Consider the following 25,755-nt stretch of genomic DNA (forward strand, 5'->3'; position numbering starts at 1 on the left):
AGCTGCCTGGTGAGATCGGGACACACAGAGGCAGAGTTCATCTAGGACCGGGCACGTCCTGTGTTTGCCGGAGGTCCCACACCCACGGATCCCAGCCGGCAGCAGCTCTCTGCTCCCAGACCCCGTGGGAAAGAGGCCTCACCGCCTGGTCAGGTGGGCACTCCTGAGGCTGCAGAGTGGAAGACACCACCAACACTGCCCACCCCTGCCCACATCCCTGGCCCAAGAGGAAACTGTATAAGGCCTCTGGGCTCCCTTGGGGGAGGGCCCAGGAGCAGCAGGACCCCTGCCTGAGACACCTCTGGAACCTGAAGGAAACAGACCGGATTAACAGTTCTCTGCACCCAAATTCCGTAGGAGGGAGAGCTAAACCTTCAGAGAGGCAGACAAGCCTGGGAAACCAGAAGAGACTGCTCTCTGCGCACACATCTAGGACGCCAGAGGAAAAAGCCAAAGACCATCTGGAACCCTGGTGCACTGAAGCCCCCGGAAGGGGCGGCACAGGTCTTCCTGGTTGCTGCCGCTGCAGAGAGCCTGTGGGCAGCACCCCACGAGCGAACTTGAGCCTCGGGACCACAGGTAAGACCAAATTTTCTGCTGCAAGACAGCTGCCTGGTGAACTCAAGACACAGGCCCACAGGAACAGCTGAAGACCTGTAGAGAGGAAAAACTACACGCCCTAAAACAGAACACTCTGTCCCCATAACTGACTGAAAGAGAGGAAAACAGGTCTACAGCACTCCTGACACACAGGCTTATAGGACAGTCTAGCCACTGTCAGAAATAGCAGAACAAAGTAACACTAGAGATAATCTGATGGCAAGAGGCAAGCGCAGGAACCCAAGCAACAGAAACCAAGACTACATGCCATCATCGGAGCCCAATTCTCCCATCAAAACAAACATGGAATATCCAAACACACCAGAAAAGCAAGATCTAGTTTCAAAATCATATTTGATCATGATGCTGGAGGACTTCAAGAAAGACGTGAAGAACTCCCTTAGGGAAACACAGGAAAACATTAATAAACAAGTAGAAGCCTACAGAGAGGAATCGCAAAAATCCCTGAAAGAATTCCAGGAAAACACAATCAAACAGTTGAAGGAATTAAAAACAGAAATAGAAGCAATCAAGAAAGAACACATGGAAACAACCCTGGATATAGAAAACCAAAAGAAGAGACAAGGAGCTGTAGATACAAGCTTCACCAACAGAATACAAGAGATGGAAGAGAGAATCTCAGGAGCAGAAGATTCCATAGAAATCACTGACTCAACTGTCAAAGATACTGTAAAGCGGAAAAAGCTACTGGTCCAAAACATTCAGGAAATCCAGGACTCAATGAGAAGATCAAACCTAAGGATAATAGGTATAGAGAGAGTGAAGACTCCCAGCTCAAAGGACCAGTAAGTATCTTCAACAAAATCATAGAAGAAAACTTCCCTAACCTACAAAAAGAGATACCCATAGGCATACAAGAAGCCTAGAGAACTCCAAATAGATTGGACCAGAAAAGAAACACATCCCGTCACATAATAGTCAAAACAACAAACGCACAAAATAAAGAAAGAATATTAAAAGCAGTGAGGGAAAAAGGTCAAGTAACATATAAAGGCAGACCTATCAGAATCACACCAGACTTCTCGCCAGAAACTATGAAGGCCAGAAGATCCTGGACTGATGTCATACAGACCCTAAGAGAACACAAATGCCAGCCCAGGTTACTGTATCCTGCAAGACTCTCAATTAACACAGATGGAGAAACCAAGATATTCCATGACAAAACCAAATTTACACAATATCTTTCTACAAATCCAGCACTACAAAGGATAATAAATGGTAAAGCCCAACATAAGGAGGCAAGCTATACCCTAGAAGAAGCAAGAAACTAATCGTCTTGGCAACAAAACAAAGAGAATGAAAGCACACAAACATGACCTCACATCCAAATATGAATATAACAGGAAGCAATAATCACTATTCCTTAATATCTCTCAACATCAATGGCCTCAACTCCCCAATAAAAAGACATAGATTAACAAACTGGATACGCAACGAGGACCCTGCATTCTGCTGCCTACAGGAAACACACCTCAGAGACAAAGACAGACATTACCTCAGAGTGAAAGGCTGGAAAACAATTTTCCAAGCAAATGGTCAGAAGAAGCAAGCTGGAGTAGCCATTCTAATATCAAATAAAATCAATTTTCAACTAAAAGTCATCAAAAAAGATAAGGAAGGACACTTCATATTCATCAAAGGAAAAATCCATCCAGATGAACTCTCAATCCTAAATATCTATGCCCCAAATACAAGGGCACCTACATATGTAAAAGAAACCTTACTAAAGCTCAAAACACACATTGCACCTCACACAATAATAGTGGGAGATTTCAACACCCCACTCTCATCAATGGACAGATCATGGAAACAGAAATTAAACAGAGATATAGACAGACTAAGAGAAGTCATGAGTCAAATGGACTTAACGGATATTTATAGAACATTATATCCTAAAACAAAAGGATATACCTTCTTCTCAGCTCCTCATGGTACTTTCTCCAAAATTGACCATATAATTGGTCAAAAAACGGGCCTCAACAGGTACAGAAAGATAGAAATAATCCCATGCGTGCTATCGGACCACCACGGCCTAAAACTGGTCTTCAACAACAATCAAGGAAGAATGCCCACATATACGTGGAAATTGAACAATGCTCTACTCAATGATAACCTGGTCAAGGAAGAAATAAAGAAAGAAATTAAAAACTTTTTAGAATTTAATGAAAATAAAGATACAACATACCCAAACTTATGGGACACAATGAAAGCTGTGCTAAGAGGAAAACTCATAGCGCTGAGTGCCTGCAGAAAGAAACAGGAAAGAGCATATGTCAGCAGCTTGACAGCACACCTAAAAGCTCTAGAACAAAAAGAAGCAAATACACCCAGGAGGAGTAGAAGGCAGGAAATAATCAAACTCAGAGCTGAAATCAACCAAGTAGAAACAAAAAGGACCATAGAAAGAATCAACAGAACCAAAAGTTGGTTCTTTGAGAAAATCAACAAGATAGATAAACCCTTAGCCAGACTAACGAGAGGACACAGAGAGTGCGTCCAAATTAACAAAATCAGAAATGAAAAGGGAGACATAACAACAGATTCAGAGGAAATTCAAAAAATCATCAGATCTTACTATAAAAACCTATATTCAACAAAACTTGAAAATCTTCAGGAAATGGACAATTTCCTAGACAGATAACAGGGACCGAAGTTAAATCAGGAACAGATAAACCAGTTAAACAACCCCATAACTCCTAAGGAAATAGAAGCAGTCATTAAAGGTCTCCCAACCAAAAAGAGCCCAGGTCCAGATGGGTTTAGTGCAGAATTCTATCAAACCTTCATAGAAGACCTCATACCAATATTATCCAAAGTATTCCACAAAATTGAAACAGATGGATCACTACCGAATACCTTCTACGAAGCCACAATTACTCTTATACCTAAACCACACAAAGACCCAACAAAGAAAGAGAACTTCAGACCAATTTCCCTTATGAATATCGACGCAAAAATACTCAACAAAATTCTGGCAAACCGAATCCAAGAGCACATCAAAACAATCATCCACCATGACCAAGTAGGCTTCATCCCAGGCATGCAGGGATGGTTTAATATACAGAAAACCATCAACGTGATCCAAACTGAAAGAACAAACCCACATGATCATGATCATTTCATTAGACGCTGAGAAAGCATTTGACAAAATTCAACACCCCTTCATGATAAAAGTCCTGGAAAGAATAGGAATTCAAGGCCCATACCTGAACATAGTAAAAGCCATATACAGCAAACCAGTTGCTAACATTAAACTAAATGGAGAGAAACTTGAAGCAATCCCACTAAAATCAGGGACTAGACAAGGCTGCCCACTCTCTCCCTACTTATTAAATATAGTTCTTGAAGTTCTAGCCAGAGCAGTCAGACAACAAAAGGAGGTCAAGGGGATACAGATCGGAAAAGAAGAAGTCAAAATATCACTATTTGCAGATGATATGATAGTATATTTAAGTGATCCCAAAAGTTCCACCAGAGAACTACTAAAGCTGATAGACAACTTCAGCAAAGTGGCTGGGTATAAAATTAACTCAAATAAATCAGTTGCCTTCCTCTATACAAAAGAGAAACAAGCCGAGAAAGAAATTAGGGAAACGACACCCTTCATAATAGACCCAAATAATACAAAGTACCTCGGTGTGACTTTAACAAAGCAAGTAAAAGATCTGTACAATAAGAACTTCAAGATACTGAAGAAGGAAATTGAAGAAGACCTCAGAAGATGGAAAGATCTCCCATGCTCATGGATTGGCAGGATTAATATAGTAAAAATGGCCATTTTACCAAAAGCAATCTACAGATTCAATGCAATCCCCATCAAAATACCAATCCAATTCTTCAAAGAGTTAGACAGAACAATTTGCAAATTCATCTGGAATAACAAAAAACCCAGGATAGCTAAAGCTATCCTCAACAACAAAAGGACTTCAGGGGGAATCACTATCCCTGAACTCAAGCAGTATTACAGAGCAATAGTGATAAAAACTGCATGGTATTGGTACAGAGACAGACAGATAGACCAATGGAATAGAATTGAAGACCCAGAAATGAACCCACACACCTATGGTCACTTGATTTTTGACAAAGGAGCCAAAACCATCAAATGGAAAAAAGATAGCATTTTCAGCAAATGGTGCTGGTTCAACTGGAGGTTAACATGTAGAAGAATGCAGATCGATCCATGCTTATCACCCTATACAAAGCTTAAGTCCATGTGGATCAAGGACCTCCACATCAAACCAGACACACTCAAACTAATAGAAGAAAAACTAGGGAAGCATCTGGAACACATGGGCACTGGAAAAAATTTCCTAAACAAAACACCAATGGCTTACACTCTAAGATCAAGAATCGACAAATGGGATCTCATAAAACTGCAAAGCTTCTGTAAGGCAAAGGACACTGTGGTTAGGACAAAACGGCAACCAACAGATTGGGAAAAGATCTTTACCAATCCTACAACAGATAGAGGCCTTATATCCAAAATATACAAAGAACTCAAGAAGTTAGACCGCAGGGAAACAAATAACCCTATTAAAAATGGGGTTCAGAGCTAAACAAAGAATTCACAGCTGAGGAATGCCGAATGGCTGAGAAACACATAAAGAAATGTTCAACATCTTTAGTCATAAGGGAAATGCTAATCAAAACAACCCTGAGATTTCACCTCACACCAGTGAGAATGGCTATAATCAAAAACTCAGGGGACAACAGATGCTGGCGAGGATGTGGAGAAAGAGGAACACTCCTCCATTGTTGGTGGGATTGCAAACTGGTACAACCATTCTGGAAATCAGTCTGGAGAATCCTCAGAAAATTGGACATTGAACTGCCTGAGGATCCAGCTATACCTCTCTTGGACATATACCCAAAAGATGCCCCAACATATAAAAAAGACACGTGCTCCCCTATGTTCACTGCAGCCTTATTTATAATAGCCAGAAGCTGGAAAGAACCCAGATGCCCTTCAACAGAGGAATGGATACAGAAAATGTGGTACATCTACACAATGGAATATTACTCAGCTATCAAAAACAATGACTTTATGAAATTCGTAGGCAAATGGTTGGAACTGGAAAACATCATCCTGAGTGAGCTAACCCAATCACAGAAAGACATACATGGAATGCACTCACTGATAAGTGGCTATTAGCTCAAATGCTTGAATTACCCTAGATGCCTAGAACAAATGAAACTCAAGACGGATGATCAAAATGTGAATACTTCACTCCTTCTTTAAAAGGGGAACAAGAATACCCTTGGCAGGGAAGGGAGAGGCAAAGATTAAAACAGAGACTGAAAGAACACCCATTCAGAGCCTGCCCCACATGTGGCCCATACATATACAGCCACCCAATTAGACAAGATGGATGAAGCAAAGAAGTGCAGACCGACAGGAGCCGGATGTAGTTCGCTCCTGAGAGACACAGCCAGAATACAGCAAATACAGAGGCGAATGCCAGCAGCAAACCACTGAACTGAGAATAGGACCCCCGTTGAAGGAATCAGAGAAAGAACTGGAAGATCTTGAAGGGGCTCGAGACCCCATATGTACAACAATGCCAAGCAACCAGAGCCTCCAGGGACTAAGCCACTACCTAAAGACTATACATGGACTGACCCTGGACTCTGACCTCATAGGTAGCAATGAATATCCTAGTAAGAGCACCAGTGGAAGGAGAAGCCCTGGTTCCTGCTAAGACTGAACCCCCAGTGAACTAGACTGGTGGGGGGAGGGCGGCAATGGGGGGAGGGTCGGGAGGGGAACACCCATAAGGAAGGGGAGGGGGGAGGGGGATGTTTGCCCGGATACCGGGAAAGGGAATAACACTCGAAATGTATATAAGAAATACTCAAGTTAATAAAAAAAATAATGTTTAAATGAAAAAAAAAAGGGAAGAACACTCTAGATAGAACACATCATAGGTCTTAAGATTTTGAGAGGGTCATGAACTCAGGAAGTCCCAGAAAGAGATGACAGATTTCCATTGAGGGAATCATGTTAGTAAAGTAAAACAATACAGGAAAAGTAGAACAAACTAAAATTTCAAAGAGAAATGATAAGTTGCATACCTATTTTATATTTATAACTAATTGTTAAAAAGCCCTGGGCTACTATGTGCAAAGTAATAGAAACAAATAAACAACAACAACAACAAAACCCACGTGGACACCTACTGTCTTTGTAAGGTCAAGAGATTTTCATACAGGTCTCTCATAAACTCAGAGGAAAACCTTTAATATTGGCTGGGGAATCATCTCAGACAGTAAAGTACTAGCCTTCTTAGCTTGAAGACCTGCATTAAGTCCTAAAGACTTTGGTAAAAAGATAGGGTTTGCATTCAGGACCTCATCGTTGTAGTTTTTCTGACATTTCTAGACTAACAGACAACATGTTAACAGGGAAGAGGGGAATCTCAGGGGCCTCCAATCCTAGACAAGAATTACAGGCAATGAAATGCTGAGAGCAGGAGAAATAATCCTTCCCAGGAAAAAGTCATTCAGATTGGTTACCCAATACCAAGTGGTCACCCCTGAAATCATATACACACACAAGTAACACTCTATAGATTGAGCTGATTATATTTAGACATTTAGGAAAAATATAGCTAATTAAAACAAAAAGCCCATGCATTTGAGGGAGAGCAAGAGGGCTACAATAAATGGGTTGGAAGGAGGAAGAGAAAGGGGAAATGATGTAATTATATTTCAATTCGCATATTATTAGGAGGGGAAAGTCTTTTATTTCAGTGCTGAGGATCATGGACATCCCTGAGGTTCACTGACAAGCTGGTATGGCTGTCTTAGCATGTTCCAGGCTAAAGAAAGACACTCTCATAACACAAGGTCAGTGGTGCCTGAGGAAGGACCCTTGAGATTGTCCTTTGTCCTCCACATGACAAACCAAAACATAAAACTGTATCAATGAAGATATTCATTTAATAAGACATAAGATATCTATTTTATTAGCATATGTTAATTACATAAGATAATGGGGCTTTATCCAGACATTTCCATGCATGCATATGATACTTCAGTATTTTAAAAGAAGTGCAAATACAGTTCTCCATGGAAATCTTATGCAGTAGCCTTCATCCAGCCAGTAAGTTCTGGTTCTGCAGTGGCTCAGTCAACAGGATGAACCTAGACAGTGTCGTATTAAATGTCACACAAAGATGGAAAAAATATTGTAGAGGTGATAATGGAAAATTATCACTTGTAATTAAGATGTTTTAAGCCATAGAAAGGTCTCTGTTTATAAAAGGATTAACGAGAACTGGTCCTTTGGTGTCTATTCTAAGTGGTGCCAACCAGACCGTTGAATAAACATTTAAGTAAAAAGTCACAAAGAGAAAAAATAAAACAGAAAATATTAACAAAAGTTAATAGAAGCAAGATGAAGGATGCTAAAGGTGCGACTAGATTTCCCATTTCATGTCAGCGAAGGATAGGAATCTTCCAAGTACATTCAGTACCTTGAGTCCTGGGGGGAGTCACTGCTGGGTTGATAGAGTTAGAGTTCCCTTCAGTAGGGCTTAACAAGAACAGGCATGTTCTCACTCTGAAACCTTTCTTAGAAGACACAATAAATACATTAGAAAGACAGTTTCTTCTATTGAACATATAAAAATCATGGGACGATGACTAACGGCAAATAGAAATCAATTCTGTATTTTTCTACCTCGGGACCAACACTGAGCTTCTGAGATTCTTAGGCTGAGACATAAAGGACTGGTTTACCAAAAAAGAGCAAACAAGTTGCTATTAGAGATGTCTAACTAATGTGGCAATTGAAAAGCTTCCATAAACACACACAAATAATATTCACACATTGGCGTACACACGCATTTTACACACAAAGCTCTCTCAGAACATGGGAAGAATAAATGTACAACTTGAAAAGTAGAAACACTCAAAATCAGATGAGTTCTTAAGAAGCCAGGCAAAGGCAAGGCCTCTGTATCCCTGGCTTTCCCCACAAGCCTTTCCCAAGGCTCTGCTTACCAGCAGAGACAGCTGTCATGGTAGGTGCTGAAGCTATGAATAAAAGGCAATGGCTTCATAACTTCATTTAATTTTGCTTACAACCGATTTTAAGTGAGTATCTGTTTTTAATTTTACCCAACAGAATTTCACATAATGTTCACATGTCCAAAACTGTCTGAGAGACATACTTTAACCTTCTTTCTTTTATCCTATATATATCAGTATATAAAATAAGCCCAAAGCCTTAGCAAATCTTATGCTGATAAAATCATGCTACATATCTGGAAAAGATGTTCTACTTACTCTATGTCACTAATAGAATTGTAATGAAAGTCCAGTGGGAAAACATATAGCTACCTACTTTTTCCCATCATACTAGCAATGAGTCCCCGGGCTCAGATGTACTGGATGAGCACTCTACTACTGAGTTAAATCTCTTTAGACTATTTTATTTCAGCACAGAGTCTCACTAAATTGACCAGGCTGTCCTTGCCTTTTCACTCTGCAGCTCAAGCCATCTTTAAGCTCAGTCTTCCTGTCTCAGCTTCCTGGGTAGTCAGGATTACAGTCACGAACCCAGGTCTGGTTTATACTTTACTTGTTTTCTTTTAATTTGTCTGTGTGTGGGGTGCATGTGTGTGGGCATGTGTCTGCTCTCTGGAGTCAGAAGATAGCATCAGATCCCCTGAATATAGAGTTATAAGAGCAGTTGTGATGCAGGTGATGTGGGGGATAAAAAAACAAACTCAGGTCCATAGCAAGTCTGAAGCCACTCTCTGGTCCCTACACAATTCCTGCTGACAGCATCTGAGTAAGCAAGTTCGCTGCCCAAGTATTCTGTGCTGTTTTTAAAAAGGCTTGCCATATCTCCTTTGGTTTAGAAATTATTCCAGGGGCTTGTTCATTCAATGTTTGTGCCTTCTACCTAAATATGCACAGATATGATTAGATTATGTTTCTTGGCATTATTCTTTATTAAATTCCTGTCAGGCAACTGTAAAGTGATTCTGCAAACCACAGGCATTTTGAAAGTGATTGCGGTAAAAGACGTGTGATCACTAAGGCACTCATTGCCGTGGTTACATGAGTGCAATTCCATCATGCTTAGTAGTCTCCACCATCCCATAATTTGTAGGCTGGTCTGTGAAAGCCCAGAGAGAATGTGACACAGGTGCCAAATCTGAGGAGTTAACACTGGCTGTCCAGTATTGCTGTCATTTTCCCAGGGGAAACTGTCCCCAGGTCACAATCCAGGCAGCCCTAGTTAGACACTAGAGACTTGGGGAGTGTACCTAAAACTGTGTCTATCCTGTGGTCCAGGTAGTATGAGTCACATAATGACCAAAATCACAGGCAAATTGACTGTGACAAATGTAGCTTTGTGATTTTATTACTGTGAGCCACTATTCCATGAGAAAAGGTAACATGGAAAAACTAAATTCCAAGTCCTGATTTTGAAACCTCAGTTATTTCAACAACTTACCAAAGAGTCCAAGTGAACTGAAGGTGACACTTCTGGAAACATCTGGTATTCTCTCAGAACCTCTCCAATGTTTAGCTCTTTCTGTTAGGATTCTTTTCCAAAGCCTCACAGCAATAAGTAACTTACAGGGTAGGGGTCTGAGATGCAAATTAAGGTAGCAAAAACCCGACTTTAAAATTACAGGTGACTATATTTAGGAGCAGGATAGGTGGCTCCAATGGTCAGAGTGTTTTTGATGCCAGCAGTAGGCATTGAGACCAGATTCCAGTACCCACTTGAAAAGCCACACATGGCCCAGCACCTGAGCCCAAGCTCTGTGGAAAGCGAAGGCAGGAGAACTGCTAGAGCTTCCTGATTACCTTCCTAGCTCTGGGTTCAGTGAAGGACCCCATCTTAAAATAAGGCTGAGGGATAGAGCAGGCCACTCATTTCTTTTTAAGAACGGTCTAAGCCTGTAAGTTCTGGGTCAAGAAGAATGTACTGGAGGAGGAGGGAAAGGATAGTGAAGATGAGTACACCACAGGGGCGGTCACCCTTCCTGTCCTAGCATCTGGTCCTTAGGAAGCAGGCTTATATCCTAGAGGACATGTGGGATCCCCAGCAAAGCAATGAAAAGATGAGACGAGAAGCAAAAGACCATGGCAGTGAGGTCTTGTTGGTAGCTGGAATAGCCATCAGCACTACCCGAGCACACAGCTAATAGGAATGGAAAGGGGTCTCCAAGGACCCCTTAGCTCCAGGTGAGATCACTATGTAACTCATAACACTCCTGCCTTAGCCTGGTCAATATTGGCGTTAAGTATAGGTGTGTTCTGCCATACCTCACGTTGTGAATATTCTTAACCCTGGTAGAATCAGAGAAATTTACATGCTCTCAGAGGGTACAAGCTAGGAATCCAACCCATTCTGGGAAAATTATTAAGAGTTCAGTTTTAGCTCCAGGATGCAGGAGTGTTAAAAACAGGATTGATTAGATTAGTAAGAAACCTGTGTTATAAATTAGGCAGCCTGCATATCCATTTTAAACTTGTCTGTATCTTGCTGTGTGTTTGCAATTTTCCTAAATTTAAAATAGTAATAGTAATGACATGGGCTTATTTTCAAGTCAAGTAACATCACTTGAAAGAATAAGATTTTCAGAAAAGTTCAATTCTTTTATTATCACTTATTATTGTTATTAATTTACTAAGCAGTTACTGATTTTTATTATCTTATTATTTATTATATATTAGTATTACTGAACTATTATTAATCAATTCTAGGCAGCCAATTCATTAGATGCCATGTAAATTTCTAATCAGGATTCTCATTTAACTGGAAATGGCAGTTAGGTGGCTAAGGCTCTGGGTATTAAATGTTAGCACTAACCATCCATTATAGACTTGGGCTTCGGGAGGCCATCTCTAACATGTTCCTGGGCAGGACACAAAGATGGTAAAATTCTAAGATGCACTTGAAAAACCTGAGAAGGAGGAATTTGCCCTAAAGCAGTAGGATTTAACGTTCTTTATGTCACTGATGCTTTCAGTGTTCGACTGAAACACTGGTTTCTGTCTGAAACAAAGGAACCTATAGAGAACTGACATGAGTTTTCAGACAGTTCATGGATTCTGACAGATACTACCTTTAGGGAGAGAAGGCTACAAGTCAGGAGCTCACCATGGTCTTAGGCAAGCTGTTTTGAAATAGGAGGTGTTTTGAGACGATCTGGAGGCCAAAGGTAAAAACAAAACAGACTTTCTTTATAAAGGTTCAGCTTACCCTCAAAGCCCCATTCACAGTGTACTTATTGTTGGATCTTCAGGTGACTTGGCTCCTTGGAATTTACATACAAGATCTCACATGCATTCCTAAATACCGTCATCTCAGAGAGCTAACTGCGACTTTTTTCTTGGACACTTTCGACAAAACAGAGCATCGTGGAGCTTAAGCCAGATGGACCCCAGCCAAATACAGAGCTAAGAAGAAAAATACCATATGTCAGTTTCTCTAAAAGCCTCACTACCTAATCTCAATACAATATTACTGAGCATGAAGAGGATTTTTTTCCCCAATTTCAACCTCTGGAACACAGAAGAGAATAAAGATTACATACCCAGAGGAACCTGGGTGATCCACGTTAAAACCACACAGCAAGTCATAGGGCGGTGTCAGCTGGTATCATAGCAACAATATGACACACACAGTGCTATTTGATGGGAGGAGAATAGGAGATTCTACAGAAATTGAACAGCAGCTTCTCACTGAATAGAGTACAACTCTCCTTGAGTCTTGTCTGGAATATGGCCCCACACAGCTTTTAACAAAAATACTCTCTTCTCATTTCTCAAATATCATAGAGGGGTGTGTGTGTGTGTGTGTGTGTGTGTGTGTGTGTGTGTGTGTGTGTCTTCCTGAGTGTATGTACATGTAGAGGCCAAAGATATTTGGTATGAGACTCTGTGGTTCTTCACCTTACTTTTTGAGACAGAGTCTCTCACTGAACCCGGAGCTGGCTAATTGGCTGACTGGTGGTCCTGCAAGCCCCAGGGACTCTCTTATGCCTGCCTATCCAGCTATGAGGTTGCAATCCTGTAACACTGCATCTGGCTTTTTAAGAGAGTGCTGAGGATCTGAACTCCAAGTCATTAGACTTATACAGCAAGCACTTTATTCATTCAGCCGTTTCCCCAGACCTGAAATATAACTTTCTGTTTATTAAAATGCTATACTGAAATCCACTATAATATGCGATGACGTAAAATGCAAAGTGCTTTTAGATAGAGGACATGCCACATATGAACCAGATAAGAAGAGTTAATACACTTCAGCAGAGCTGACAGCAGAAAAAAGAAGAGAATATATTTAGAAAGTCCAATGGAGGTCAAATGGAAACAAGAAACACTTACCTCACACACTCTAAATTATGAAGACACATTTATAAGAATGAGAAAACGATGAACTTAGAATTATAACTATCCAGAAAACATCAAATGACTTTTTCCCAATATGCTTTTAGGCTGAAGTTTTGGTTTTGTTAATATTATGTAAGACTCTTTATAGCAAAATGTTTAACTTGACTTTCAAATTAGGACTGAATAAACAAACTGAAATGACCCGTCATGCAATTTAAAAATTCAAACTTCCCTTTCTAAGCACAGCAAACTCTATAAAGAGCTTCTATCAAATGAGATCTTCAGTGAGGACTGTAATTCATAAGACAGAAACACAGGAAAACCCTATTCAATGACTGCTTTCCTCTCTACTGTCTAAGGGATCCAGTCACATTTGGTTGTGGCGAATATTCACAAGGAACTTTAAAGCTGTCCAGGTGTGAGATGCCTTCCCCTTTATTGGTTACTGCAAAAACCTATGTCCTGTATCTGCACTTTAAGCAATCACATAGTTTTCATTTTCCAAGATTGAATGGTCTAAACATTAAATAGTTGCCTCAAAAATGAGATTTCAGTGCCCACTTACTGCTAATACGATTCAAATTTAATTAAAAATCACACTGTAGCACATATTAAAATATTTTTATAAAACTACTATGTCAGGTAATCCCAGAACTCCATATATACCATCCTGTGATGGCTTTGGTTTTAATGATACTGTCAAATAACAACAATAGCAATAATCAAATAAATCTCACATTATGCTAGCTCCCGATGGACCCCATTTCCTGTTATCTGCATCCTGCAGCCATGTTCCCTTGACTGGAAACAGACCTCCATCGTCTATTTCAGACTAACAGAATTGAGAAAAATGATGAGGAATGGCTTCCGAGATCTTTCTGGTATTGAAACACCCCCTCTTTCATCTTTTGTACTTGGGGGACACACAGCGAGCATTCTGCAGGTAACTCTGCCTACAGGAACCCTCATTCAAATAAAGTTTTGACTAATGTCACAGGACAGAATTTCAGGACAAATCAGAGAGAAGGATGAATAAAGTGACCAAGCTTTTCAAGCAGAAATAAGGGCTCTTACATGGTTTAGATGTAAGGACCAGCCAGCACTGAGCAACTCATGCACAAAGGAAAGGACAGTGTGCACTCCAGTGTTGTTCCAGGCTTCTTAACAGTGTCACATATTGTCACCTTTACAATAGCCAGATATGGGACTCTGTGGCTTCAGTTAACACGGCTCAAACCATACCCACACTATGGTTTAAATATTAAGTGAAGTTCAGAAATTAAGTACAAACGTAAGAAGGAGTTTATTTATTTCCCATAATGCATTTCCTTTGGGTAAATGTAGCTTTGCGAGGCACATTATTTAGAACGACGGATAAGGGAAGGTGTGTGGATACATTACACTTACAGGTCACAAGCATTCTAGCTCTAAACAACATGATTCTTCTGTTGTTTACAACATCCTGGCTGGCGGTATCTCTTTTAACAGGGAACAGGGAAGCAGGCTTGACTTCCTTGGCTGTGTGGAAGTTTCTGACCCTCAGCCCAGGAGGAAACAAAAACTAGAATTCATGGTAAAGTGTTTTTGCTTTCTTCTGTATACCCTTAATTTTGCCTGTCTTTTTACCATACCACACATGTCATGGGTGGCTCAGATTTCCTTCTTGCTATTATGTTTTAAAATAGCCCAGTAAACAGGCCTGGATGAGCACAAGACTGGAAGAGAATCTTCCAAAGCCTTCCAGACAACCCAAGCAAACCTGAAGCAGCTCTCAATTCTAGTGAAGTTCTGAGATGACTCAAGTCCTGCTTACCAACTCTGCTGTGGCCACTCACTTACTTGCTATAGAAACCCTGCGGCCATGACTGCCTTTTGGAGCCGATTTAGTTTGGGGATGCTGTGCTCTACAGAAAAATAATTAATTCAGGTTTCATAGGAGGGTGCCACCATAAAAATCTAAAGGCAGAAGACTAAACATGATGATGCATGCCTTTGAGCCCAGCATCTGGGAGTCAGAAGCCTGAGTTTGAGTTGAATCTAGTCTTCATAGTGAGACCAAGGCTAGTAATGACTATATTATAAGACCACTGCTCAAAAATAAAATAAATACAAATGTCAGAATGTTCTTAGAGCTGTATACATTAATAGGAATGCTAGTTTGGATCACATGGTTTAGAGAATTTTGAAATTTAAGACAATCTATGGATGGATGGATGGATGGATGGATGGATGGATGGATGGATGGATGCATAGATGGATGGATGCATGGATGGATGGACTTTTTTAAAAGGTAAGAAAAAGTTCACTGGAAATTTGAAATGACGTAGCACAGAAATTTCATCACTGCCCACATTTCCATGTAGCTATGTGATCCCCAGTCACTTGTAGGTATATTGAGAGTAAAAAATGCCAAATGAATTGAGTGATCCAATTAAAGAGAATTCCTAGAAAAAAAATACCAAAAATGTCACTGGGTTTCTTTTTTTGTAGTATGATATGTGGCATGTAGTAGGAAAAAGGTAAATTGAGAGATGGATAGCTAATAAAAGAAACTCAAGACTTGATGGGTTGAAGACTTTTGGTCTCTCTAGACAGCCAAATAATTATAAAATAAAAACGATAGCATCATGGTTGGAAATATGTCTCAGTTCTTAAGAGCCTTGTTGCTCTTACAGAAGACCCATGTTTGGTTCCTAGCACCTATATTGCAGCTTACAACAATCTTTATCTCCCACCCCACTGGAAATGACACATTCTCCTGGCTCATGTACATATATGGTATATTGACACACATTCTGGAACACACACACACACACACACACACACACACACACACACACACACAAAGTGAATAAATAATTTTGAAATACAGGACAAGCTCCAAAGAAAAGGGAGAGTAAACATGAAGAGTTACATTAAAAATCTGTATCAAAGGACACCTAAGGAGCCTCATCCACACTGAGACTAGACTTGGGATTTTTGAATTTTGAGCCATAACTCATTTATACAAAAAGAAGGATTGCTTTGTGGAAGTTGTATAGGTGGCACACTTGCATGAATAAAAGTGATTCTTGACATCAATATTACTTTGTTTTACACCATCATCTGGACCTCTAAATGGATCTTCAAGTCTACTTACCATTCTCAGTGTTGAGGAAAAGCTTGAGTGATTGGAGCTGGATTTATGACTCAGTTTATAACATTCATGAAGACCAGAGTTTGATCCCCAAAACCCATGCAAGCAAATCAGTCAAGGATGAGATGCCTCAGAGGATGAAAATAATGGGCCCACGAGCCTCAAGTACTTCGTTGGATTCTCTGGAATCCACATGAAGCCGGATGCTATAGCTCCTATCTGTAATCCTAGTGTTCTTGTTAGTGAGCTAGAGTCAGAAACAGGAGAATCCCTAGAAGTCTGACGGCCAACAAGCTTATTGTAACGCATGATAAAACAAGAGACACTGTCTAAATAAGATAGAACTTACAGACTGATACCCAGGATAGTCCTATGACCTGTCCTTGCACATTCTGGCATGTGTGTCCCAGCACTCAGACATGAACATACACATAGACACGAGTAAGCACACGTCACATACAATTTTTTCTTAAAGTGGATTACAGTGGTGGCATCTGACCTGTACATACAGCCAGACATGTACACATTTACCCACTCAACACAAACATACACAACATGGCTGGACAGTTCAATCAGTATCACTGAAACTATGTTTATAACATAAAACCCCCTAATGTAAACAAGATAAATTGCTGCATTCAAAGTTAAGTAACCAAATAATTATCATCTGTCCAACTGTAATCTGTTTATATTTATTTTAGCATTGCACCTATACTTAAGAGAGCTTATAAGCAATGCCAAAGCTCTTGTGAAGACCATTATTTATAAAAGGTTTTGTGGTTTGTAACAAAAACCTCGATTAAAAAAAAAAAGCACGTTAAGTAAAATGAAATCTAGAAGATGGAGTATTCGAGTCCACTAAAGTGATTCTAATTTTTTGATTCATTTATCCTCAAAGGGAAGCAAATTACATCATTCAAATGCTTTACAGTGCCTATCCTTCACAATGACACCACAACTTTCAGGGTTCCCACTCACTCCCACACTGTGTCATTTCATGTGTGAAAAATAGTTAAAGCAATATTTTCTAAATGTCAGACGGTCACAAAGCAATTTATCTCATAGGCTTGTCCCTGTAGGCTATGAGTCCATTTAGCAAAGGCTTATTAGTAAGGGAAATGACTAGCAGACAAGGTTTCAGTCTAAGCATTCATGGGCCAATGAAGACAAAGACCATAAACATTCCACTTGGAAGCATATAGCATTGTTTAAAAATAGCAATACAATTATAGTTGAAACTGAAAAGGGCCTGATTCTGGCCTTCAAGAACCACAGGCCAAGGGAGAATGCTGCCTTCTCACAACGCAAACTGGTATTTGGCTCTGGGCTCAGCTTCAACCACATGGTGAGTGAATTATCCATCTTGAAATGTAGGGAATTGCAAATTTGATGTTCCCATCAGATCTGACCAGTTAGTGCATTCCTAAACCTCAAGCCTGCAGACTGCCTAACTTGAGGTCTCGCCAGCCCAGTCAACACCTGTCAAGTAAAGACAGTTACTAAGTGTTTCTCTTCCTCTACAGCAGACTTCTTAAAAGAAAACTTTACTGACTGCCTTGTATATGTAAATAGTGATATGGGCTACATTAACGAATGACGATTGATTGTTTAACAAGATGATAGATAATAAACCAAATCTATATTGAAATTTGCCTGAAGTTGTCTTCTTTTTGTGAAACATTTGTGGAAAAAGTCTAACCAAGAGTTTCTCCTTGACTTGTCCACAAAGCCTTGAGTAGGGATCGTTAAGTTTTATATCATGTGATTCAGTGTTATTTCAGGTAGCATCTGCTTCATCTAAAAATCAACTCATCTTGTGCCAGCCCATGTCCAAAACCCTGAGACACTGCCACAGATGTCGACAACTTACATTTTGATCTAATTTTTGTTTGAATCCTCATAGTCTAATTACTTACTTCTTAGTCTAATTTTTATTAAAGTCCTCCTTTGAATCTGACTTTCTCGGAACACATTTATGTCATTATGTGAAGCACTAAGGTCATGGAAGACAGGAAGTTACACTGGGGTTCCACACTTTGTCTCAATAGACCCCATCTTGACTTGGCAAAATGCTTATTCCTGCAAACCCCAGACTGTTCCTTAAGTCTGAAGAGATGGTCAGCATCCAGAGCCCTCAATAAAGGTTATTAAGTACCAGTAGTTGTAGAAAATAGACTCCAAAATTCTACCAGAACAAATTTATTCTCAGAACAAAAGAGGTTTGCCCTTTTTCTTTGACCATGTATGATAGACATACAGAACTTTCACTTTAAACAAGTCTATGAATTCTACACACCACCTCGCAGCAAACGTCACAAATATGTTTTCTCCTCCACGATAGAATACAAGCACTTTTTGGTCTAAATGAAAAGCAATAACCCTAAGTTTCTGTTGTATAAGATGTCGTTATGTATTTTTCTTCCCTAAAATAGGATCAAAAAAAAGAGAGAGAGAGAGACAGATAGCAAAAAGAAAGGAAGAAAGAAAGAAAGAAGAAAAGAGAACAAAAGAAATGAAAGTAAGAAAAAGTAAGATAACAAGAGGGCCATAAAGTTTCAGCAAAACTGGACACTAAGTTCTGAAACTGTGCCATTTAAACTTGGAGTAGTCACACCAAACACATAGAATAAGAGGCAGCTCAGTGAGACGAAGCCCAACGCATCCATCAGCCATTGCCCAGTGTCCTAAAGAACTGCCTGTCTAATGTTCTGGACTCAGGTGAGTCCTACCAGAGTGGCCTTCATGTCACCTTTCACCTCAAGGCACACTCTCCCTTCCCCATTGCCTGTGGCTCCCTAACCCTCTTTTTGTCTTTCTTAAGAACATGCAATTCTAAGCGGGAACGATAATGCTGATCATTCACCAGCCACTACAAATCCCTTTCCAGTCTCTCCCCTGTGGTTCCTCTCAACACTGATTTTTGACCCACTTCACGTTCAGTTCATCTCCAGTCCTCATTTCCCTAAATTTTGGGTTCTTTCGGCCAGTGGCTAGAGAACAATGTTCTTTGCAAAGAAAGAAAACTAAGCAAAGTCAAGGAGAGGTTTCCTACCTCTCTGAAGCTCACACTAGAGGTTCTCTATGTCATGAATGATTTTGACATACTCAACCGGTGCTTCTCTTATCCCAGAGTGGTGATGGCTGATACAACAATCACCCATCTTTTCTTGTACCCATCTTTTACATGGGACCGAATTCTTTACTTGGAGCTGCAAGAGGTATTTATAAGCTTTTATCATTTAATTAGGGAATGACTTTTTTATGTTAACTATCAACAGCTACCAACTGTTTTCCTTGTTGCCCTAACAAAAGGCTTCACAGACCCAGCATAATGGAGGAGGGATTTATTAGTCTCTCCATTAGGGAAAGCACAGGCTATCATGTTCAGGTAGGCACAGTGATGAACAGTGAGACTGGGACTCCTTACACTCCACAAACCATAGAGCACCCCTGAAAGCAGAAGGAGCTATCCCTTCACCCATTCCTCACAGCGGCCCACTTCTAGTAAGGCACCACTTCCTAGAAACTTCACAACCTTCTGACAACCACACTACCACATGACAATCAACTGGTCAAATACATAGGCCCAAGGGGCAAATTTCACATTTAAACCACATGAGCATTTTTAAAGAAGCATCTCTTTTTAATTTTAAGATACACATCAATACGGATGGCTATTTGAAGGCAATGTTCAATTGATGTTACAAGTCTTAAGCTGGCACATGGAAAAGAGTATACCTACAAAATCCACTGTCCATTTTGCACATGTAAAGAATGAATTATGGACGCCAGTGAAGAACTCTGCTGCACGGAAGCCTCCATAGTTAATCTAAATGCAAGCTCCATTCATCTTGCACAGCACATTAAACACTGGGACACATGAAAACCTATAAGACAATTAACCTGAAATCTATATGAGAAGCAACAGTGCCGTGAGAGGTTAACTAACTTTACATCCAAGATCACAGAGCTAGGAGAAAGCACAACAGGTGAATGCCCTCTGCCTCAATACTAGTCCTAGCTAGTATCAAGGAATAGTGTCAGTGTCACACACTCTCTCAGTAAGCACATCTCTTTATATATCAGAGTCTGAGCTTGAACTGAAAGACTTTTATTTTAAAGCAAATTAGGACCTTTGGAAAACAGAAAGGCCACAGCACAATACCTTTCTGGTCAGGCTAGGATTTTGTCCTGGTGGCAGCAAGCTTAAATAACAAATGGAGCTTTTACATAAAACTCCTTTCTTCTAAATAATTACAACATCCTTGTTTGAATTTGGAGCATATAAAACATTGTATAACTCTTCTTCAGTGGTATGTGGTGAGCACGGTCATAACAGGGAACAGGTTTTCTGCAGAGTACAGTTAATATTCTTCAACACGTGCTAGCTCCGCCTTATTCCAGACCTTCATATACACCGTCATTAGCTCAGAAGCTGCACACCTCTCATAATCTATGTGACACAGAGGGGTTAATCAGTAACCAAACTCTAATTCTGTGTTTAAGTTGTCAAGGAAGAGCTTTTCTTTATCCAGGGTAAAGTGCACTGGCTTATGTCAGTTTATCTATTTTCCTAATGCTTGCTTAGAAACAAAGGACGGTGTACAACTGTCAAAGAACTTAGCCAATCTCAACACAGAACCTAGGACCAAGCCAGGAAGAGAAAAGATATAGATTTTCTACCTCAGAGGATGAATCAGACCATCACACAATCATACCGTAGTCCTTGTTTGTGCTAAGCATACTGTGGGTATTATTTTGATTCATACTTAGAACAACCCTGATGCAATGAGTCACTCTTATCTCCACTTTATAAATAAGAAAAAATTAGGCCCAACTTCACACAAAAAGTTGCAGAACCAGAATTTGAAACACAGTCCAGAAACCAGTCTGCTTTTAATCACATGCCCAGGATAAGAGATGAAAACACCCTTGGGGCCAAGCATGTAAAGAGGATGTTTGAAGTGGCTTAGCATTAAGATTAGAGAACCAGGGTTCTTAACCAGGGCTGCTCCTGGAATCACCTAGGGAGCATTAAAGATCGCTAGGTGAAGCCTGGGCTCCACCCCCACAGATGGGATTTAATTGATGTGGGAGCTGCAAGGTGCTCCAAACGGGCAGGCTAGCCAGAGGCAGGTTGCTTGCTGGACAGGACGGCATGTGGCTCACTTGAAAGCTGCAAGAGAACGTTGAAATGTTAAATAAACACTGTACTGGACAAAGGTAGTTCCGACTTCTGCCAGCAGCATGTGATCTCTGCACCAGTCTTTGGTATACTTATGGTTGGTATGGTTGCTCAATACATAGATTCTTGATAGATACACAGATTAATGATAGATATATAGATTATTGATAGAAGATAGATAAATAGATAGATAGATAGTTAGATAGATAGATAGATAGGATAAGGTGAGATAAGGTAAGATATATAGCTATATAGATAGATGCAGAAGATACTGTCATGGATTTTTGTGGAGAAGGTCATCTGGTCTGTGAACCTTTCCACGTCATTCTCCAGCTCCAATTATGGGACTAGTGTACAAAGAAAGGCAGCCTCCATTCAAAGGACCCTGGAGTACAGTTTATACTTCAAACGAAGAGAGCTTAACTATGCTCCCTTAACGCATGAGTGCCATTTGATACAGATACAGTCACTTCAACTTTCCCAAGAGTCATGTTTTAAAAGAAGGCCACTCAAAATTAACTCTGACCTTTATCTAAGTCAAGTTAACAGATCTGCCTCACGTAGCTAAGCAAGTCTTTATTCGGAGCTGAGGACCAAACCCATAGCTTGCTGCTTGCTAGGCAAGCGATCTACCACTGTGCTAAATCCCAACCCCACTAAGCAAGTCTTAAACAAAGGACTAAGGAGGAAGGAAAGGAGAGAGGGAGAGAAGGGGGAGGGATGGAGAGAGGGAGGGAGAGAGGGATGGAGAGGGGAGGGAGGGTGGGTTTCAGGTGCTGGCAGTAAAGTAGACTGCAGATCTACAGTTTGCTCTATAACCCCATGGCTGTGGAGGAGAGACAGGCAGGTGGGCAAAGCCAGCCAGCCTAGCCTGAATCAATAACCCTCAGGTTCAGTGAAAGGCATCATCTCAAAATGTACAGGTGGCAAGCAAATGAGAAGAGACATATGACATCAATCTATGACTTCCACACTGATGAACACCCGCATGTAGACATACATATCAAAACCAACTTAATGAATAATTTTTAAAAAGAATGAAATGAGACCCTCTGAAATCTCGCCTATGAAGGTGGTGTGTGGCACCGCAAGGTAAAATACCATCTGTCCCGGGGAAGGAAAGACAAAAGCTGCATACCTGTAGAAAATGCTTCTTATTAAACAGCATGCAGACATGTGTATGAATGTTTCTAGAGGCAATCCTGAATGCTGTTTTGAAAAGAGGCAGAAACTTTAGCCAGTTCGTGGACTAATTCCTCCTACCCAATCATTGCAACTGTTGCAAGGCCAAAGCAACAGTTAAGTAACATTTCAGGGGCTCAGTAGCTATGGCTCAACAGCTCAGCCAGGCAAGTGCTTGCTTGCTGTGCAAGCTTGCAGACCTCAGTTTGGATTCCCAGGACCCGTGTAAGAACCCAGCTATAGTGGTGTGTGCCTGCAGTCTGGGTTCTGGGGGATGCTGGGTGAAAACAGAACATCCTTGGAGCTCACTGGTCAGACATTGTGACAGTTTGGCTGAAACAATGAGATCAAAGCTGGAACTGAGTGAGCCTGTCTCAAGAAATAAGGTGGACAGTGAAAAACAAACACTGGTACACACACACACACACACACACACACACACACACACACACAAACACACCAATCCCAGGTGTTAACTGATTAGTCAACTTTAAGCTCGGTTAGAGACCCCATCTCAGGAAAACAAAATAGAGAGACTAGATTAAGGAAGGAAACCTCAGGCTGAAGAGATGGCTCAGTGGTTAAGAGCCCTAACTGTTCTTCCAAAGGTTCTGAGTTCAAGTCCCAGCAACTACATGGTGGATCACAACCATCTGTAATGGGATTCCATGCCCTCTTATGGTGTGTCTGTGTACTCATAAAATAAATAAACAAATCTAGAAAGTAAGAAAGAAAGAAAGAAAGAAAGAAAGAAAGAAAGAAAGAAAGAAAGAGAGAGAGAATAAATCTCTGGCCCTCACATGTGCACATGGGGACAAGTCAACATATGCACAAACAAACACACTGAATCTCATGAGGTAGGATTGATTTTCTAAATAAATAAGCAAGTATCCACCATTCTCATACCAACAGCTCATAGACAATTTTCATACTTTAAACTTTTTTTAAAATATGAAACTATCAAAAACAAGCTTTCCCTTTGAAGGAAGCCAAGCCACATATTTTCATTGGCTGGAGCCAGGCAGCACCAAGAAGCTAAAAATACTTTCTTTTCTTCTAAGTTGGGACGAACAAATCAGACCAAGCAAATAATTACATATCATTTTCTCCCATCTTAAATGCCTTCCTAGAAGATGCCTGAATAGCTGGATCAAAGCAAAGGGATCTGTTTTATATTTGTATGCCCATCCACTGTCAGAAACACCCGCCCCCCTCGGCTTATTTCTGTCCAGGATGATTGAATAAGCCATACACTACAAGGGTGGTCAGCCTTTAGGTAGGACTTTTTATTTCTCACTTGCTTTGTACTGGAGAGGGAGTTTTGTGAGTATTGAAAACAAACCAGCAGAACAGGTAAATTTATTTATAAAAAAAATACATACGATGAGAAAATCCTTAACGAAATCACAAAGTGTTTACATGCACTCACACACAAATTATCTGGACTATAGAAACTCACAATGTGAGTCTTAACATGGAAGGATACAAGCTGCGAGCATCTTGCACAAGTTCAGTCTTCTGTGGCTGGCAAAGTGAAATTTTATGTTTCTTCTTTTTGACTTCTTAAAGCTAACTCTAAAACTCGTAAAACACACGGGGCTCTAAGGATCAGCTAAACAAAGGCTTCCCTGGGAAGACAGGTCTTTTTTTTTTTTTTTTTTTTTTTTTTTTTTTTTTTTTTTTTTTTTTTTGTGGTTTAGTTGGATCTGGAGGTAGATCCACTTCCAACTTTATGAGGAATCACTATATTGATTTTTATATTAGCTATATAAGTTTGCTTATATAATGGAGGAGTGTTCCTCTTGCTCTGTAACCTTACCAGAATGAGCTGTCACTTCTGTTAAAGACAGGTCTTTTTAAAAGATAATTATCTGTAGGATAATCAGCAGTCCAGTAGACTTTTCCATCACACCTAACATTTCTCAAGTTAACTACTAAATGAGCAAGCATAACAAAAGCAATAAAAACAACACAAGTTTGCAGGTCCCACTCATGAGCCACTAGTGGATAGCCTTTTTGTTTTTTTACCCCCTTTATAAAGAACACGGGTTAGGAAATGTCTGCACAACTCTTTATGTCTACAAACCAAGGCTTGCCTCTTGGGAAGGGATTGGCAGATGTAGCGGAAGGGCTGCTTCCCTAGATAGCAGTTGGGCCTTTGACAAGTGCTTCGGGTATGTTGTATGCACCCATCAAACCCCAGGCAGGACTACACGCTGGTGCTGTGGATTTCAAAGGTAGCTCCTGGGAGGGAGCAGGAAAACCGGCATATTATCTCCCCCACACACACTCAGAAGCCAACATCCCCTGGGCGGCTTCCAGAGATGTATCAGAAGGTCAATGGGTGGTACCTGCAAAGCCAATTGTACACCAAGCTACTTTTCCAGCCCTAGCACCAGCTCAGCGAGAAGTTGGCTGCGCTTCCCCTTAACTGTACCTTGCAATTGAGCAGAGAGTGAGTCCTGGTGCTGCTGGTACTTGAGCGCCACTGCCTCGGCTTTGCGCAGCTGCGTCTGCAGTTCCAAGTAGAGCATCGCGCCATAGAGGAAGCCGAAGACCACCGTGAGTAGCAGCAGCGTCTGGAAGATCCGCTTCTGCTTTCGGGAGCACATCCCGTTTCCCATAGTCCCTCCTGCGCCCCGCGCTGCGGCTGCGGGAGCCGTCGTGTCCTCGGTCCTCGGCTGTGTCGGACAGCTCAGCAGCGGCCACCGCGAGAAGTAGCCGAACACAGCATGAGCAGAAGACGCGAGACACAAAAGCCGGACCAGAGGGGAAGTGGCGGCTGCTCAGCCCCCGCGAGCGGTGGGGCTCCAGGTCATCGACGCCACCCAGCCAGCAGCCACCAAACTTCTGCGATGTCCGATGTCCGTGAGTGGCTGGGCCCGCGTGGAGTCCCTTTGCATACTTTAGAGCCCGCTGCCTTCGCTACCGGTCCCCGCGCGCCGCCGGCTCAGCTTTCCCTACTCCCCACTTTTTGGCCTCGCTGTCCCCACCGTCAGACCCCGCCCCTCGCGCCGGCTCCCGCGGCTGGACTTTGTCGCTACCACTGGTAGGGGACGCGCGCCCAACAAAAGGAGCTGGCTCCCAGAGGAGTCCCCACGTACGGTCCCCCGGGATAGTAAAGAGATGGGGACTGGTTGGTCTAGTCTGCTTAAGGGGGGCGGTGGGCTGGTGTCACTGATCTGGCAGCTCCAGCCGCCCGCCACCTCCCACCCAACTTACGTGTCACCCACGGCCCCGCTATCATGGCCAACGGGATTCCGGGAGG

At 41.3% G+C, this 25,755-nt stretch overlaps 1 protein-coding gene across 2 annotated transcripts in view; it reads right to left on the minus strand.

Annotated features, from left to right (window-relative positions):
* The window catches only part of Golim4 (golgi integral membrane protein 4), a 92,473-nt gene extending 66,718 nt beyond the window's left edge, over nucleotides 1-25,755 (minus strand). For both annotated transcript variants that reach the window (NM_001399469.1, NM_001399468.1), the window contains exon 1: nucleotides 24,925-25,755. In NM_001399469.1, coding sequence (NP_001386398.1) covers nucleotides 24,925-25,111 — 187 coding nt within the window. In that variant the 5' untranslated portion in view covers nucleotides 25,112-25,755. The remainder of the gene's footprint in view (nucleotides 1-24,924) is intronic.

Source organism: Rattus norvegicus, chromosome 2 (genome assembly GCF_036323735.1).
Source record: "Rattus norvegicus strain BN/NHsdMcwi chromosome 2, GRCr8, whole genome shotgun sequence".
NCBI classification, from domain to species: domain Eukaryota; kingdom Metazoa; phylum Chordata; class Mammalia; order Rodentia; family Muridae; genus Rattus; species Rattus norvegicus.